This window comes from Euphorbia lathyris, chromosome 1, assembly GCF_963576675.1.
Source record: "Euphorbia lathyris chromosome 1, ddEupLath1.1, whole genome shotgun sequence".
In the NCBI taxonomy this organism is placed as follows: Eukaryota; Viridiplantae; Streptophyta; class Magnoliopsida; order Malpighiales; family Euphorbiaceae; genus Euphorbia; species Euphorbia lathyris.
The window spans coordinates 82,225,488-82,243,019 of record NC_088910.1 but is presented as its reverse complement, the minus strand read 5'-3'; the positions used below and the strand labels follow the sequence as shown (position 1 = coordinate 82,243,019).

The following is a 17,532-nucleotide window of genomic DNA, read 5'->3' as shown; positions in this document are numbered from 1 at the left end:
GCACCAAAGGTATTACCAATTATAGAACCGTTTTAACTAAAAGCTCAAGCCGATAGGTAAGGCTCAATCATAAATAAGGTGGATTGGCAGAACATGTTCTCGGAAGTTGTTGTCTATTACCTTCCCCATAATTCTTCTATCATTTCCCTATTGCTATTTATTTAAAGTTAGTCGAGAAGGATATAAGTAATGCTCTGTTTCTCTTACTTGGAGCCATAACAAAAAATAATTGCAGTTTCTGAAACAACGATAGCGATGTGAGCTAAGGGCAACGTCGGCAATAAGGATTGTTTTTTAAATATTAGGCCCATCTTTCCAAAGAGCTTTCATAAAAAAACCATGGGGACATATGATATCACACGGAATAAAAGGAACGGACTTGGACATATGTACCAATAAAAACCTTTAGCATAAAGCACAACTAACTAGACACGTGGACCAATAACTATTCCGGATTCCAAAGATACACTCCTAATCCCAATAACATGTCATATCTTACAGAAAAGTGAAAAGAAAATGGGGGATGAGCCAATCAACCAGTGGTGGAGCCAGGAGCTAAAGGTCGGAGGGGCTAGACCATGGTAAAAAAAATATTAAATGCTACTTCAACGTATTTATAAAAAATGATATAGTGCAAAAATATCCTAACGTTTACATCCATAAGCAATTTTACCCCTAACATATAAAATTGTGCAATTTTACCCATATTTGTCAGCCAATAACAATTTTACCCTTTATATTTATAAGTTGAATTAATTTTAGACATCATTATACAACACACGCTTTTTGTTTGCTATTCTACTGGTAAAATATTAAGTTGAACTTTCTAGACGTCATATTATAAAAATAATTAACCAATAACTTTATTTTTGATATTTCCAAAAGTGATATTTGGTGTCAACATAAATTAAATATATTTTTTTTAGTTTTTTTTTTATTTTTCGATTCGATTCGATGTTTGTTAGATCCGACTCGAATTTGAAATTCTTAAGCGACTTGAGGTCTTTAACCACTCAAACCAACCTTAATTGGTACAAATTAAACATTTCATCTTTGTTTGTGAAATATACAAATTTAACTATACTTTTTTTTGTTTATTATATATAAATCAATTTAATTAATAAAATATAAATTACTAGATACACTAATTAAATGGTTGAATAAAAATAATATTTATAAATAATTAATAAAAAAATATAAGTAATTCTTTTTTTTTTTTTGATCTTCTAAATATAAGTAATTCTTAAAGTATATGTAAAGTATACATCAAATAAGTTAAAATAAATAGGCAAAAAGCATATTTAAGCCCCTGAACTTTACATGTTTTAAGGATCAAGTCCCTGATCAATTATTTTTCCACATTGAACCCCCGATCATTGATTTTGTTATGGATTTGGCCCTTATTTAATTTTTCTGTCGAGTTTGGACTGCATACATCGTTAGGGCGATTCGGCTTGTTGACATGGACAAATAAAAAAAAAAAATTCTTTGACTAGGAGAGATAAAAATTAAAAATTAAAACGAAATTATAGAAATTAATTTTCAGTATATTCTTCCAAACTCGATTTTATTCTCTTCCATTTTGTGATTTTCAACATTAGAATTGCCAAATCGATCTTCTCATCTCCTAAACTCGACAAAAAAGTTAAATAAGGGCCAAAACCATAACAAAATCAATGTTCAGGGGCTCAATGTGGAAAAATAATTGATCAGGGGCTTGATCCTTAAAACAGATAAAGTTCAGGGGGCTTAAATATGCTTTTTGCCAAATAAATATTAACAATTTAAATTTTTACTAATTGAATCTGATATTTTTATTTATTAATTTAAAGAAATCACACATATTATATTAGGATAGGAGCCGGAAGGGTGTTGCTTGAGGATCATTAGTATTATTAATATATATATATACACTAAAACCTCTATATAGGAATACATTTGGGACCGGACAATTTGTATAACAATTGGAAGGTTATTTTTATATAGAGTTTGGTACCCAAAAAAAAAATCAACACTTAAAGTTTATAAATTTAACAACAATAAGAATTCTCTAATTGGAAGAGTTTTGAGTTTAGTTTAATAAAACAAATTAATGTTTAGCATATCAAGTCTACGAGTTTTATTTCCAATACATAAAGAAAAGAGTTTTATGGGAAAATGGTAAGAATTTATAATTAAAGTTGGAATTTGTGTGCCAACTCATATTTAATCTCAATAATTTTTAAATTTTTTAATAAATTTTGTTTAAATCCTTAATACATATATACATTATTTACATAATTATTCCTATATAGAGGTATAGCTTCTAAAGGTGGGACTTGGATTATGTATAACAATTAACATTTGGGAGGTTATTCTTATTTATAACCGGCCCAAGTTGGGACCGAAATTTTTTATAACAAATTGAAGGTTATTCTTATATAGAGTATTCCTATATAGAGGTTTTACTGTATTTAGTGATTTAGTAACTCTCTTTTTAATATAGTTTATCATTAAAAAAAGTGAATGAATTAAATGCAAATAAAGAGGTCTTCTTCAACCTCTTTCTTCTTCCTCCTTCTAGCAGTTGCGTCTTTTCATATTACTAAAAAAAATAAGAAACCCAGAATTACGGATCACTTAATCTCAACCTTCTCCTTCTATTTATCACAACCTCAATTCTTCCCCAATACGCCATGGCTGGAGAGGGGTTCCAGCCATAACGGCCCTGGCAGGACCAGGAAGGAAAACACCTCTGTGGGGTTTTCCGGCGGAGCCGGAGGGTCGGCTGACTCTCCCCGCCCCCTCTGGCTCCGCCCCTGCAATCAACCACTTACACGTGGAAAGGTATTCAGTCACATGTATATGTTTTCGAATATCTATAAATAGCTCATTGGCAAACATCATAAGGTACGCAATTATTTTCCAAACACATTCTGTTTTCAAGTCTTATTGGCCATGTTTGGTAAAGAGTGTTTTGGGATAAAAAGAGCGGTTTTGACCAACTTTAGAGGTTTGACCACTGAAACGGCTAATTGGAGTATTTGGTGGAGAGAGGTTTGGAAGAGAGTTTTGGGATGAAAACGCTAATTTAGAAAAAGCTCATTCAATTAGCGTTTTGCAGTATTAAAATTAATAGACTTCTTTAACGCTAATAGATAGACTCCATCTTCTCCTGCACCAAAATTAATGCCCTTATTCGTCTTTTTGCACAAACCGCTATTATCAATCAGCTAATTTTTACCAAACAGGTCTACACAAACCGCTAATCAAATCAGCTAGTCAAATCAGCTAATGTAATCAGCTAACAGCTAACAGCTAATTTAATCAGCTAACAGCTAATTCCCAAACAGGGCCATTGTTTTCCTCAAGTACATTACTGACTTAAGTATTAGAGAGGGAACGTCAGGTTCCAGCCCCTCCCTAACTGTTTGTTGTCCAAGCCTGATCATGATATTCTGTAGATTGGGGGACATCACTAGCAAATAATTAAAAGATAGTGGGTTAGGTTCCTAAAAATTATTTTTCAGTTTTAATGGTGTGCTTATGTATACGCACAATATTTACGTTTTATATATTGAGAGACATCATTAACAAATAATTAGAAGAATTGACAAATTTTACATTAATAAAAACATTATTTATCTACCACTTTCTTCTATTCTTTTAATCCAAAAATTCCAAAAAATGGTTCAGAACTTCATTAATCTTGAGGAATCTGTAAGTATTTGAGAGAAAACACAATCATGGCTTTCAAGCACTCATTAATTCTTTCTCCTCTAATTTTATTGGCGAAAATTACTGAATTTGGATCGTCAAAATGAAAGTTCATTTGAGAAGTTTGAGTTTATAGTAGTGGGCTAAATCTAAGAGGGAGATACCACATCTTAGAAACAATCCAACACTAAAGCAAACCAAGACTCATGAATATGAATCAACAAAAGCTCTAAGAGCTTTATCAATAATTGATGATGTTGTCTCAGAATTAATTTTCACAAGAATCATGACTTGTGAAACGGGAAAAAAGTTTGGGATAAGTTGAAAGAACTTTATCAAGGCAATGAAATAACAAGGAAGATGCAACCCTTGAATCTCAAAAGGGATTTGAACTCTAAGTATGAAAGAAAAATAGTCAATTCATGAGTATTATGATAAGTTGATGGTGGTGGTGAAAAAAATCTGGTTGATGGGAGAAGATCTAACAGACAATAGAATTATTGAAAAATTGTTCATGAATTTTCCTGAAATGTTTGAAGCAAAACTGTCTCTTGAAGATTCAAGAGATATAAGTGAAATAGCTTTATTTGAATTAATTAATTTTTAGCATGCTCGAGAACAAAGAAGAGCAATGAGTGTTGGATGTGATTAACCAAAACACAAATCGAACACAGAAAAACATATGAACAGTAAAACTAGAAATTAAAAGGAAAGAGTTACAAATCTGAGGTCTGTATTAGCCGTTTCCTTAAGACAGATATCGCTGCTATTGACGATCGTCTCCCAGGATATAACAGATTATGCAAGCGAACTCAAACCGTGTGTAGACTCGTTATCACCAGAGTAGGGAAACGAGAACATTATCAACAGATAAAGAGTTTTTTTCAACAACAGCTTTAACCACCTATGAATTTGATAATCCATTCTATATAAATAGAACTCGAAAGGATATGTCTTTTCACGAACAAATACGACTGTATATGGACAAACACGACTGTTCACAATGGACACGACTGTTTATGAAATTAGGTGTTTATTGGTATTTAAATTAATATATAATTTTATTCAAAATTTTCCAACAATGCGAAATGAAGGAAATAAATAAATGGTTGAGGGAGCTTTATTTGCCAAAAATTCAAAATGAAAGATAAAAATTCCACAGTATGGTCATTGTGAGAATCATGGTCACGAAGAGAAAGATTGGTGGCATAAGAGAAAGCACTAGTGTTTCAAATGTAAAAAGTTTGGACGCGTTCAAAAAAATTGCAGAAATAATAAAACCGAACAAAGAACTGATGTTTTAAAATTTGAGAGATGTCCTCCAACAATTTAAGGTTAGTGATATGTTCATCAACATGTTGATTTGGTGAGAAGTGTTTTCCGAGAAAAGTTCTCCGACTATAAGGTTGATTTTGGAAAGTACATCATCTTTAAAATTTGCAACTTTAAATCAAGAGGGAGTGGTGAAATTTTATTTTGATTCAAAGTTGATTTTGACTAAGTTTGAATTGTTCCTAAAAATAGTATTTGTTCATTACTTAGTTGTTAGTGGAATTAGTGGAATTCCCAGCAAATATTTAGGAGATGGTGGGTTAGGTTTCTAAAAGTTCTATATTCAGTTTAAATGATTAGCCTATATATAGCCACAATATTTACATTAATAAAAACATTATTTTTCTACTACTTTCTTCTATTCTTTAATCCAAAAATTCCAATAGTATCAACTAACTATTCCTTTGGCTCAATGCAGACAACACACAACACAATAGAAATGGAGCTTATGGAAGAAGAAACATTGTAAATTTTCAACTCATTATATTACAGTAAAAGCTTTAGCATACATCCATATAAGTAAGCTATATTGTCAAACATTTTGCAAGAACTTCATATCCGTTTAACTCAGCCTCTGTAGTTTTGATGGCTAATTTGAGGTCGAACAGAAAATTCAGAGAAAGAACACCAGTAGTCGGGTCAAACATATATAAGAAGGTGAATGATGATTTAGGGATGAGATTGTTTGTTTCGATGGTCTTCTTGAGGGTGGGTTTCGGCTAGAAGTGGAAGGAGAGAATTCTTTGAAATCCCCATTAATGTATCTACATTTTAGTGGGACACTAAAATGCCCACAATGTAGACAGTTTTTTTATTGTGGGGAAATCACATCTCGCGGTCTATTAATTGTGGCAAAATTAGAAATTCACCACAGATGTTTATCTTTTATGGGAAACTGCTGATTCCCCACAAATGTATTACAATTAGCGGAGAATTAATTTTCCCTACAAAAAGTTTGATTTCTTGTAGTGTATGAGAAAATATACCAAATAGCGTGTAAACTTAGGTTAGAAAATAGAATGGATTGAATACCTTGATATAAGTTGTGTGTCCTAAATGTGAATAGATGACCACATAGCAGTCATTTAATGGAGAGATCAATAACGGTTACAACAATGAAAATGGAGAGGGAAAACTAAACAAATTACTTCCATAAGCAATCAATAATTAAATAAATATTTTATACATGTATATTATACAAATATGTGAAACAGGCAGGATAAAGACTAGTGAAAGTAAATAATTCAACATGAGACAATGTGCTCTTCTGAACTATAGACACAATATATCCCAACAGTGACAATCAATATGGCACCATTTAAACATACAAACAAATTACTAATATTGTCTTGAATCCAATCAACAGACTAGAAATATTTCCATATCGCACAAAGTGATCACCTAAAAGATGCAATCTGAAATTCACTTCCTGCACCTATATATAATCAGTTCAGTTCAGATACTAATTATTAATCCACACAATAATATTACTTTTTACTTAGCCATATCAGCTGAAACTTCCACTTCTCCTAAGCTACTAGCATCAGCAACAAGCCTCTCAACTGCCACTTTGCTCACATCACGACGTACTCCCATATCAGAAACCAACCGGCTTACACAATACATACCACAACCCACAGCTGTCAATCCACTTACACTCGTTGTTAAGTATCGTAATGGCGAAGAGACAACAGCGCTTGCAGCAGCTAATAACGATGCTGCCTGCCCGCTTCTCCCTACACTGATGTTTGTGAATACAAGAAGACCTGTCTTGCAGTAGATCGCAAAATCCTCACAATTGTTCTTGAAAATGTTATACACACCGAAACCATTTTCCAGGAGGAAAAAAGCACGATGCAGAACATCTTCCGGCGGATCACAAGCAGCAAGAGTGCATGTCCCTCCTCTAGCTTTGGCAATGAACAAAACTGGCGACACACCATATTCAAAGCGGTAAAGATTTCCACCAGAAAGGAAACAGTCTAAGCAGGATGAGATGACACCATCTACTCTTGATTGATCACCACAATTTGGGCATGGATTGTCTGCAGAATTAGAGGGTGACCAGCTGAAGATAACACGGTCTAACACAGTTCCTGTCCCAATTTCATGACCTCCTCCACGAGTGAAGTGGATCACTTTCCCATCACCAATATATATTCCTGCTCGTAAAATCAGATGGAAGTTAGCAATAGTGAGGTTTTACCATCTAGTTATTTGATAGTATCGGAGAATTTATTTACGAATCCAAGTTTGGTATGAGAAACCGAAGATACATGTGATAATTGATCTAATAGGATACTTTAGTATAATAATAAAAATTATAAAAAAGTTCTACATTTTTTCCGAACATCAAATTCATTTCAAATGAAATGAATTTTTATCCTGCATATAAGCAAAACAATACATTAGCCTTAATATTCATGATAGCATGTAAAAGATAACACATTGCTTAACTATGAGGGTGCGAATTAAATAGCAGACACAATTCATATTGAATGGTTTTGGTATACAACTACTAACTTGCAGATAATGATAAATTGATACATGGATTCAAAATGTACATCATCAATAATTGTATGCCATTATCTGCAATGCAACATTATCAGTAACAAAGGGGAAAAAAAATATACGTAGCCATTTACAAGAATCAAGTTTATTATTTTATGTTGGACAACATGGATCTCGTGTTCCATAAATTCTCTCTCTCTCACTCATTCTCATTTATGCAACAGCACCCACCATGATGAAGACAAAGCATATTATTGGCAGCTGGTTGTTGATTTTATACGGCAACAGAGTACAAAATAGCAACTCCACACAATTGAATGACACATGAAAAAATATCTAGCTCGCAATCGAACATGGCCAACAAGCTATTTAGTAATACGTTTACTCAATAATATCAGTCCATTTACCTTACCTTGAGTTGATAATAAGATTTGAAGCGCTAATTAAGTCATTAAACAGTCCCACCAGGTGATTTGGTCCATTTCAACCTCGCAATGGGAGACAATATGGAAACAACAACAACAACAAAGCCTTAGTCCCGAAATGATTCGGAGTCGGCTAACATGAACCGTCATAGGAAACCGTGAAATCAAGTTGTGTCAGCTACATAAATTCTCTCCCTCCACTCCTTCCTATCCACCGTCATATTTTGCTCGATCCCCAATAAACTCATATCACTCTCTTCCAAGTTTGCTTAGGCCTTCCCCTATCCCTCACCATTGCATTCTTTTGCTACTCTTCAATCCTTCTAACCAGCGTATCAAGTGCTCTTCGTCTTACATGGCCAAACCACCTTAGTCGATTTTCCATCATTTTATTCTCAATAGATGTAACCCCTACTTTCGTCCTAATTATTTCATTCCTTACCCGATCCTTTCTTGTATGGCCGCACATCCATCTCAACATACGCATCTCCACCACCGACATCTTATGAATGCGATAATGTTTCACTGTCCAACATTCCGTACCGTATAACAATGCAGGTGTAAATGCCGTGCCGTAGAATTTTCAAACATTTTATGTCAATGTTCTATTTATCCACTATATCCTTTTAAAAGTACATGAATCTTTATCATCTGTTTATCTCCCTTTTGGTCTTCACTTTCAGAACACTAAGGGTTCTCATCACTACAAGATATCCAATGGACAACAATAAGAGAGGAATCTTTAATATCATTCATAACTAATCTAAGAAGCACTATCCTAGAGTCTCTGAGAAAAAACATCTTCAAACCCACATGATTTACTACTATAGAACTCCTACATTTATATGACGTTATCATTCTAATTGCAATTCAACTTACTTTGTCGCCCTATAACATAGTCAACTGCCAAGATGAGACCTCAATGAGAGTCAAGATAATCATTTCTCCTTTTGTGTGGCTAAAACTTCAAACCTCTTGGTAATTCTGACTAAAGTTAAACGAGAACAAATTTACAACCAGAACAATCAAGTTATAAAAAAAGGACAGGGACAAACAGAAACATAACACAGATCATTTGCAATTACTATAAAACAAGAAGCTTCCGTCCCTCTTCTGCTGTACTACATAACAAAGTTACTCGAGCATCTTTGAAATCTGGAACCTTTATAAGAAACCATGTGTGTAAATGCAAGCTCTTGTTTGCCCTTTCCCTGGTTATTTTCATATATTTGTTTCCACAAAAATAAGTGATTTCTTTTATCTACAGATAATTTAAACAACCATCTCAACATCGGGATTTTTTTTTTTAGTTTCAATGAGTGAGATTTTCTCTTTTTAGTGCAAAGCGTTTTGGCATATAGAAAACATATTGGGAAGCACCAAAGGCTGCCATAATTTATGAAAGATAAGGGCTCATCCACATGGAGAATCTACCAAGTCAGAAATTTCGGATTCATCAAGAAGAAAGAAAAAAAAAAGACTTCTCAAACTACATTTATGAACTTAGGAGTATGTCCTATTTTCTTTAATTGCAGAAAGAAGCTCTCCTACTTCTCAAATGATGTTATGTAACTTTGTTCCTTTCCCTCCATGGTAACAAAATAACCAGGGAACTTGTCACACACCCCATTAAGAAACAATTATGCCGTTTGAAGCCATAATTCTTTCTCCACTCAGTCAGCCACAGAATGCACCAAAAACAACTAACCCGAGCCTCGTAGTTGTTTATCCCCAAAAAGACCAATAAGTTTAACAGCAGATATTCATTAAATTAGCAAAATGAGTGACACAGGGTCTCCATGTCAAATCGCAAGAGAAAGATTCAAACCCCTGAAGATTGGAACATAGGCTTTGAAAGGTCTTTGAATCAAATCAATCAGACCTAAACCATCCAAAGAACCCTGCCTATCAGGCTTGATCCTATTTTGACCTAAGTAATATTGTAGCAAACCTAATAAAAATTCACAAGCACGCAGATTTGAGTATAGTAACACCTCCATACCAGTACTAAGACTAGAGCAGAATATGTAGCCATGTGGTGATGCCAGATGGCGAAATCCCTAAACATAATGAAATTAAGTGATCCCAATATTATTCAGCATCATCTAAAATTCAGAATCAGACACAGGTAAATGCAAGTAAGCAGAATGGTATAAATTAAACAGCATTTGTAATCAAGCATTGGTTCAACGGACAACAAATTGAAAAAAAAAAAAAGGAAGGAAGAAGAGACCGTGATGAGAGTATATATAAGCGTGTCTCCAAGAGTAGATGTGATCTCCAGGTCGAAGCTGATCAGTTGTGATCTGATTGGAAAGAACTCCCATTGTTGTTGCTTTTCTCTTCTCTTCTCTGTTGATCAATTCATTTGTAAGTTAATCAATTCTGAAGAGACGGAGAAGGAAAGTGTTTGCTTAGCTTTTAAGTTTTAAGTCGTTGCCATGGGAAATGTAATGTACCCTTTAATTGCCTTTAAATATTCTTTCATTATTATTATATTTATGGTGCAGGCTATTGGTACTTCGTTCAAAAATAAAGTAAAAACTACTTTTTTTTTTTTTTTTCTTTTTTTGGGAAGAAAAGTAAAAACTACTTTACTTATGGTTATAAATAAAGTTAATCTAAACCATTCAATTGTTTTTAACGTTTAATTTGTGTATTTTAACTGGTTACCTCTTCTTCCTGTATTTTATTTTCTCTTCCCTTTTCACACAACTCCTCTGCTCTAAGCTTTCAACGTAACTTCTCTTTCTTCATCTGCTCTACACCTCCATATTCGACATTCAATACCTTCGTCTTTTACATTCGGATCCGAGGAACTGTTTGAAGGCTTGAAAGAAGAAAAGAAGGGCAATTATCATACCCACTCCACTTGATTCTCAATTTCGAATTTGGCAATTTCTTCTCAATCCTTATCTAATCGAGTTGCAGCCTGTAAGTATTTCTTCCGGCTATTTCAGCAGACTTCTCCCTACATTTGTCCCCATATTTGAATTTGGCGATTTCTTTCCAATCCCCTCACCTAATCGAGTTGCAGCCTCCAAGTTTTTCTTCCTCACCCTATGGTCGCCTGGACCAAATTGAATTGAAGTTCTTCCCTCTTCCAGGTAAGCTCGCTCTATTGTGTGCTCTTTTTTCTTCTTTGAGTGTGTCATTAAATTCAATTTTGTGTTGCTTGATTGAAGGTGTACTGCTTAAATTACACAATGAGTACTGTTTAATAACAACATATGTATCCCAATTCCTTCTTATTTTGTTTGCCCCTCTTATTTTAAACATAGAGGTTTGATTTAGATTGAAATTGAATGCACAAATACTCCTTATTTTACGAGAACTGACTTAGTAGGTTCAATAGGGGCTTCATTTAGATTGAAATAGTATGTTCAATCATCCTTATTTTAAACTCGAACGGTTATGTGATGCTTAAATGCTTTTCGATTTCTAACCTTCAATGATCATGACAAATATAAACCTTAACATCTTTGATATTTGGTTTATGATATTGCAGCCTTCCAATTGATTTGGATGACCAGATCCGCGAGGGGCTAGATTGCTTTCATTTTTTTTTTTTTGTTATTAGTATATGCTTTGTGTTTTTTCCTAATTATTCATACTTCTCTTTGATGTTCTGGTTAATTATGTGTTTTTTTCTTGAGGAAAATTGTGGTTAATTCTAGTTAGCTCTTGATTTATAAATCAAGAAACATATTGAAAGCTTTTGAGATAGAATCTCTTTTGACTGTATTTCTACATCTATTTTCTTGTTGGTGAGAATAATATTTTAAATGCTTTTTTTGATAACAGAATTGGATTAATTACTTGAGCTTATTATTACTTCTGGACAAATAGAAGCAACACAACCTAGTCCTGAAATGAACTGTTGGTGTCTAATAAGACTTCATCTTTTGTGGATAATCAGGTGAAATGTCTACTATTTGATATCTTCTTGTATATCATTAAACATGACAAAATAAAGGCCATTTGTAAGATAATGCCATATTAATGATTTTGGACTTAATAGTTTTGAATCCTGGGGTCAATTTCAACACTTCTTTAATTATAGTCATTTACAAATAATTGCCACAGGAAAAGCCTCAATCATATTTGTAGGACCTAACTTAAGATCACGACTATAAGCATTGGATGAATTTTAATGGAATTGAAATTGGAAATTGTAAGATATTTTTTCAAGTTATCTAATTACATTGCATATTCCAAAATCATGTAAACTCTAGTCAAGCATTGCAAGTTTCATGTTGACAGCTTCTATTTTAGCAGTGTAGTTAGTTATTGTAGGTCACATTTTCAGCTTTGAGAAAGTGGCCGTTCTCGATTTTTCAGCTCTACCAAATTTAAACTATTTAATCTTGTCGGTGTACCTATTTTGAGTTTGAGTATTTGGTTCCATTTCTGTTTTGCTTTCATGAAATTTTGAAGCTTTTGAATCAACGACGGGAAGGAAGTCGAATCAATGAAATTTTGCAAGTCAAGAGTAATTGTAAGTCAAAATAAATGTTAATATCAGAGTTTGTTTGTTGTTGTTCACGTTGTAGTGCCTCACCTCCTTTATATGTAGATCATACCCAAAAAATTAATTATGTCTTTTGTATCAGCAGGCTTCTTTCTTTCAGTTCATGTGCTCTTATTGTGTTACTTGTAGTCCTGTTTTTTGGAGCTTAAATGGTGGAAGTTGTGCATAAATTTTTTCTTCTTGGTCTTATTTTCTGTTAAAATGTTTTCTTCTAGCAGCCTATTGTCTTGGAATGTCTTTGAAACATTCTTCTGAGAGCGAGAAACTTCAAAAGACAACTCTCACAAGGTGACTGTCATGGAACCAATGGAGAGGGTTTTTGATCCTGTGTTTGATGTGGGTTTGGATCCGAATTTGGCATTTAGGGCTAGGAAATTCAGCAGGGTTGATGGGGACTCTGGGTCCGATACTGCTCATGGTTTGGAAATGGATTTTGTCCCAAGCCTGTTGGTGATATGAATTCTGTGTCTGTGGCATTTAGGCTAAAAGATTATAGAATAATCGATGGGAAAGTCAAGCCCGAGATTGATTTCAATGTGGCTATGAAGCTGGTGTTTCTATAAAACTAGGGGATAGGAGCCTTCTGCCTCGGGTAGCTAAATTCAAAGGTTATGGAAAGCTTGTTGATGATTCTGGCCTACAGAATAAAAATGTTGTTGAAGAGTATGGTGACTATGATGGGTTTCCCCTAAGAACCCTAGGTGATGTGCCTCCAGCTTACAAGGCTAAATATAGAAAGGCTGATAAGAAGTCTAACCCCAATTTTGTTAATGATGTGCAAAGTAGAAGTAATAAAAGATATAGGCTTGGAGAAAGTGTTGTTGATTGCTTGGGATCACCACCATCAGTGTCCAGAATGAACAATTATTGCAAAGTTGAACTTGATTCCGATGTTTTGAATGGGATCGGTAATGTCAAGGAGAATGGCATAAAGAAATTGAGAGAGCCTATTGAGGAGCTAGTGTTGGTAATTAGCATGTCTACAAATACTTTTGTGAAGGTAGAGAAACTGAAGATGGAAATGGCAATGGAAATTGAGAAAATGAGGTTGGATAATTTGTTGAAGCATAACCAGATGAGGTTGGATAATTTGTTTAAGCAAATATAGATTTATCCCTAACAAAAATAATAGTACAATTTTACACTTAAAGTCATCAAGTAAAATTAAATTTACCGCTACCGATTAGAAAATTTAAATAAATTGTTTCACTCTTATTTGACTCGTTATTTAATTATGGTGAAACTGCAAGTTTACAAAAAAAACACCAACTTTATGAAAAATGAGTTCTACGTATAACCTTTAAATTTTACGTAAATCATTTATTTTTCGATATAATTTACGTAAACTTTGACTAAATTTATGTAAACTTGTTATTTTATAAGAAAAATCCACAAAGTTTGTGAAAAATAGAGTTTTACGTAAATCTTTTATTTTTAGACATAATCTACGTAATTGCGCTAAATTTACGTGAAATTGGACTAAATTTACATAAGCTTGTATTTTTACAAAAAAAAATCATTAACTTTGCAAAAAAAGAGAGAAGAGTGTTAGATAAAACCTTTGAATTCTACGTAAACCTTTTATTTTTAGACATAATGTATGTAAAGTTGGACTAAATTTACATAACTTTGTTATTTTAGGAGATAAAATCCACAAACCTTGTCGAAAATAGATTTTTACGTAAAACCTTTGAATTTTACGTAAATCTTTTATTTTTAGACATAATTTACGTAAAGTTTGATTAAGTTTATGTAACTTTTTTATTTTAGGACGAAAAATCTACAAACCTTATGGAAAATAGAATTTTACGTAAAACTTGTGAACTTTACGTAAATTTTTTACTTTTAGACATAATTTAGGTAAAGTTTGACAAAATTTACGTAACCTTTTGGTTTTTGGAGAAAAAATTCATAAACCTTGTGAAAAATAGAGTTTTACGTAAAAACTTTGAAATTTACGTAAATCTTTTGTTTTAGACATAATTTACGTAAAGTTTGACTAAATTTACATAACTTTTTAATTTTAGGAGAAAAAATCTACAAACCTTATGGAAAATAGAATTTTACGAAAAACCTTTGAACTTTACGTAAATCTTTTACTTTTAGACATAATTTACGTAAAATTGAACTAAATTACGGAACCTTTTAATTTTTTGAGAAAAAATTCATAAACCTTGTCAAAAATAGAGTTTTACGTAAAAACTTTGAACGTTACGTAAATCTTTTTTTAGACATAATTTACGTAAAATTTGACTAAATTTATGTAACATTGTTATTGTAGGAGATAAAATCCACAAACCTTGTGGAAAATAGAGTTTTACACAAAATCTTTCAAGTTTACGTAAATCTTTTATTTTTACACATAATTTACATAACGTTGGACTACTTTTACATATCCTTGTTATTTTTGGTGAAAAAAATCACAAACCTTGAGAAAAATAGAGTTTTACGTAAAACTTTTGAACTTTACGTAAATCTTTTATTTTTAGACATAATTTACGTAAAATTGGACTAAATTTGCGTAAAATTGTTATTCATGGAGAAAAAAATTCATAAACCTTGTGAAAAATAGAGTTTTACGTAAAACCTTTAAACTTTACATAAATTTTTTATTTTTAGACATAATTTACGTAAAGTTGGATTAAATTTACGTAAACTTGTTATTTTTTGAGAAAAAAATTCATACACCTTATGAAAAATAGAGTTTTACGTAAAACCTTTGAACTTTACGTAAATATTTTACCTTTAGAAATAATTTACGTAAAATTAGACTAAATACGTAATCTTGTTATTTTTGGAGATAAAATCTACAAACCTTGTAGAAACTAGAGTTTTATGTAAAACCTTTGAATTTTACGTAAATCTTTTATTTTTAGACATAATTTACGTAACCTTTATTATTTTTGGAGAAAAAATTCAAAAACATTGTGAAAACTAGAGTTTTACGTAAAACCTTTGAACTTTCCGTAAATCTTTTATTTTTATACATAATTTACGTAAAGTTGGACAAATTTACGTAACCTTGTTATTTTTTGAGAAAAAAATTCATAAACCTTGTGAAAAATAGAGTTTTACGTAAAACCTTTGAACTTTACGTAAGTCTTTTATATTTTTAGACATAATTTACGTAAAGTTGGACTAAATTTATGTAACCTTGTTATTTTAGGAGATAAAATCCACAAACCTTGTCGAAAATATATTTTTACGTAAAACCTTTGAACTTTACATAAATCTTTTATTTTTAGACATAATTTACGTAACCTTATTATTTTTGGAGAAAAAATTCGTAAACATTCTGAAAACTAGAGTTTTACGTAAAACTTTTGAACTTTCCGTAAATCTTTTACTTTTAGACATAATTTACGTAAAGTTGGACTAAATTTACGTAACCTTGTTATTTTTTGAGAAAAAAATTCATAAACCTTGTGAAAAATAGAGTTTTACGTAAAACCTTTGAACTTTCCGTAAATCTTTTATTTTTAGACATAATTTACGTAAAGTTGGACTAAATTTACGTAACCTTGTTATTTTTTGAGAAAAAAATTCATAAACCTTGTGAAAAATAGAGTTTTACGTAAAACCTTTGAACTTTACGTAAATCTTTTATTTTTAGACATAATTTACGTAAAGTTGGACTAAATTTATGTAACCTTGTTATTTTAGGAGATAAAATCCATAAACCTTATCGAAAATAGATTTTTACGTAAAACCTTTGAACTTTACGTAAATCTTTTATTTTTAAACATAATTTACATAAAGTTTGACTAAATTTACGTAACTTTTTTTTATTTTAGGATGAAAAATCTACAAACCTTGTGAAAGTAGAGTTTTATGTAAAACCTATATATTTTACGTAAATCTTTTATTTTTAGACATAATTTACGCAAGGTTTGACTAAATTTACGTAACCCTTTTACTTTAGGAGAAAAATCCACAAACATTGTGAAAATTAGAGTTTTACGTAAAACCTTTAAACTTTACGTAAATATTTTATTTTTAGATATAATTTACGTATAGTTTGACTAAGTTTACGTAACCTTTTTATTTTAGGAGAAGAAAATTCACAAACCTTGTGAAAATAGAGTTTTACGTAAAACCTATGAATGTTACGTAAATCTTTTATTTTTAGACATAATTTACGTAAGGTTTGACTAAATTTACATAACCTTGTTATTTTAGGACAAAAAATCCACAAACCTTGTGAAAATTATAGTTTTACGTCAAATCTTTGAACTTTACGTAAATATTTTATTTTTAGATATAATTTACGTATAATTTGACTAAATTTACGTAACTTTTTTATTTTAGGAGAAAAAAATTCAGAAACCTTGTGAAAATAGAGTTTTACGTAAAACCTATGAATTTTACGTAAATCTTTTATTTTTAGAAATAATTTTCGTAAGGTTTGACTAAATTTATGTAACCTTATCATTTTAGGAGAAAAAATCCATAAACCTTGTGAAAATTAGAGTTTTACGTAAAACCTTTAAACTTTACGTAAATCCTTTAGTTTTAGATATAATTTACATATAGTTTGATTAAATTTACGTAACCTTTTTATTTTAGATGAAAAAATTCACAAACCTTGTGAAAATAGAGTTTTATGTAAAACCTATGAATTTTACGTAAATCTTTTATTTTTAGATATAATTTACGTAAGGTTTAACTAAATTTACCTAACCTTGTTATTTTAGGAGAAAAAATCCACAAACCTTGTGAAAATTAGAGTTTTACGTAAAACTTTTGAACTTTACGTAAATATTTTATTTTTAGACATAATTTACGTATAGTTTGATTAAATTTAGGTAACCTTTTTTTAGGAGAAAAAATTCACAAACCTTGTGAAAATAGAGTTTTACGTAAAACCTCTGAATTTTATGTAAATCTCTTATTTTTAGACATAATTTACGTAAGGTTTGACTAAATTTACGTAACCCTTTTACTTTAGGAGAAAAATCCACAAACATTGTGAAAATTAGAGTTTTACGTAAAACCTTTGAACTTTACGTAAATATTTTATTTTTAGATATAATTTAC

The 17,532-nt window shown here is 31.5% G+C and overlaps 1 protein-coding gene across 1 annotated transcript; it reads right to left on the bottom strand.

Annotated features, from left to right (window-relative positions):
- Positions 1-6,314: 6,314 nt before the first annotated feature.
- On the bottom strand, positions 6,315-10,430 carry LOC136203543 (protein LEAD-SENSITIVE 1). The gene is made up of 2 exons (XM_065994725.1): positions 10,198-10,430; positions 6,315-7,190 (listed from the first exon to the last, which is right to left on the bottom strand). The coding sequence occupies exons 1-2, from the start codon at positions 10,289-10,291 to the stop codon at positions 6,523-6,525; spliced, it is 762 nt and encodes a 253-aa protein (XP_065850797.1). The 5' UTR covers positions 10,292-10,430; the 3' UTR covers positions 6,315-6,522.
- Positions 10,431-17,532: the final 7,102 nt, after the last annotated feature.